This window comes from Etheostoma spectabile, chromosome 14, assembly GCF_008692095.1.
Source record: "Etheostoma spectabile isolate EspeVRDwgs_2016 chromosome 14, UIUC_Espe_1.0, whole genome shotgun sequence".
Taxonomy (NCBI): Eukaryota; Metazoa; Chordata; class Actinopteri; order Perciformes; family Percidae; genus Etheostoma; species Etheostoma spectabile.
In genome coordinates, this window is record NC_045746.1 from 11,137,515 (window position 1) to 11,139,072 (window position 1,558).

Consider the following 1,558-nt stretch of genomic DNA (forward strand, 5'->3'; position numbering starts at 1 on the left):
TGTCTTGAGATAACTCTTGTTATGAATTGATACTATAAATAAAATTGAATTGAAATTGAATATTACCACTACATGGGAAAACTAATCACAAATTGTTAATGTCTATTGTCATATTCAAAATTAGGATTAGGCCCAATTGAGAAAGTCTCAAAATATGCATTTAAAAAAATCTATGAATCAAAATGACAGTATGTGAACATATTTGTTACTGCAGTGGTCACTTTAATAACTGGTTAGGATCTAAACTATGGGTTGAAACAATATAGACATACACTTTGAGTAAGTTTTGTGTATGAGGCCAAATTTCCAGTAGCCAACATCATATAATAACCTCCAACATACAGAAGGGCAATACGGAGAATATCATATATGATCATGTTTTTGACCCAATACATCCATGTCTAAATTGCGGCGATGTTGTAGGGTTGTCTATTGGAGCTTCCACAAAATATTACCACAATGAGAGTTTAGATAAATAAATACCAGTAATGTGGATACAATGACTACTTGGGTAAAGATGCGCAATTCAAAAGCTATACAACATAATATATATTGATATCCAATATAACACCGATATATTTCCCATATATACTGCGAGTATGCTTTTTGAAATTCCTTTTATAAAATAGGAGTATTTATTACTTGATAAGGTTGTTTAACATACTATAACATTTTTAATATATTATTTATCATGCATGGCCACTTTTTGCCAAAATAGTCTGCTGCTACATTAAATTGGCTTTTATTTTGAAAGTTCAAACCAGAAGTACTCATATTGATCATGAAAGTTCTGTTGATACTTTCTTTTCCACAGTGGGTCTGCTGCCTATCCCTGAGGTTGTGATCCGACAGTGTGTGTGTGTACGTGTGTGTGGGGGGGGCATCTCCCAGCGGTAAGACGCGCTCCTCTGCAGACAACGGACCCCCTTAGGTCCTTTAATCTCACTGGAACCGAAGCATGGAGCATGCAATGTGCTCTGTGTAAAGGTTAGGGAAGGCGGATCGCTGCTGGGTACCCCTACTCTCCAGCACCCCGGGGTCGCGCTTTGTTTGCACTGAAGACCCGGGACCACATTTTCAAAATTTCCGCATATCTCGAAAATGGATCCTTTACGAAATGGGAATAATTGTGAGGAGGACTCGCAGTTCGCTGAGGTGGAAGAAGAACAAGTGGATCCAAGAATCCAGGTGAGTATTCAGATGTGAGGATCCAGATGTTGCCACCGGTGAAAGTGACATTGAGATGAAAATGGGAAGCCCAGTTAAAAAAAGTCAGGTTGTGTATAATGACCTATTATTATTATCAGTGGAATTTAAATTGTGTAATATTACTACTTTATCATATTAATACTATATCACAGCAACTACAGTTCTATATATATATATATATATGTGTGTGTGTGTGTGTGTGTGTATGTATATATAATATAATAATTCATTGTTAACTGAATGTGTCACTTATTCTTTCTACACATGCAATATGAAATAGATTTGAGTGAGAGTATTTGTCCCTTTAATGCTTTCTCAACACTCACACACACACACACACACACACACA

The 1,558-nt window shown here is 36.3% G+C and overlaps 1 protein-coding gene across 1 annotated transcript in view; it reads left to right on the top strand.

The window, feature by feature from the left end:
* The window catches only part of LOC116701342 (SH3 domain-binding protein 5), a gene marked incomplete at its 5' end in the record, with an annotated part of 17,070 nt that continues 15,512 nt past the window's right edge, over positions 1 to 1,558 (top strand). The window contains 1 exon segment of the mRNA XM_032534986.1: positions 1 to 1,188. Within this exon segment, the coding sequence (XP_032390877.1) occupies positions 1,102 to 1,188 (87 nt within the window).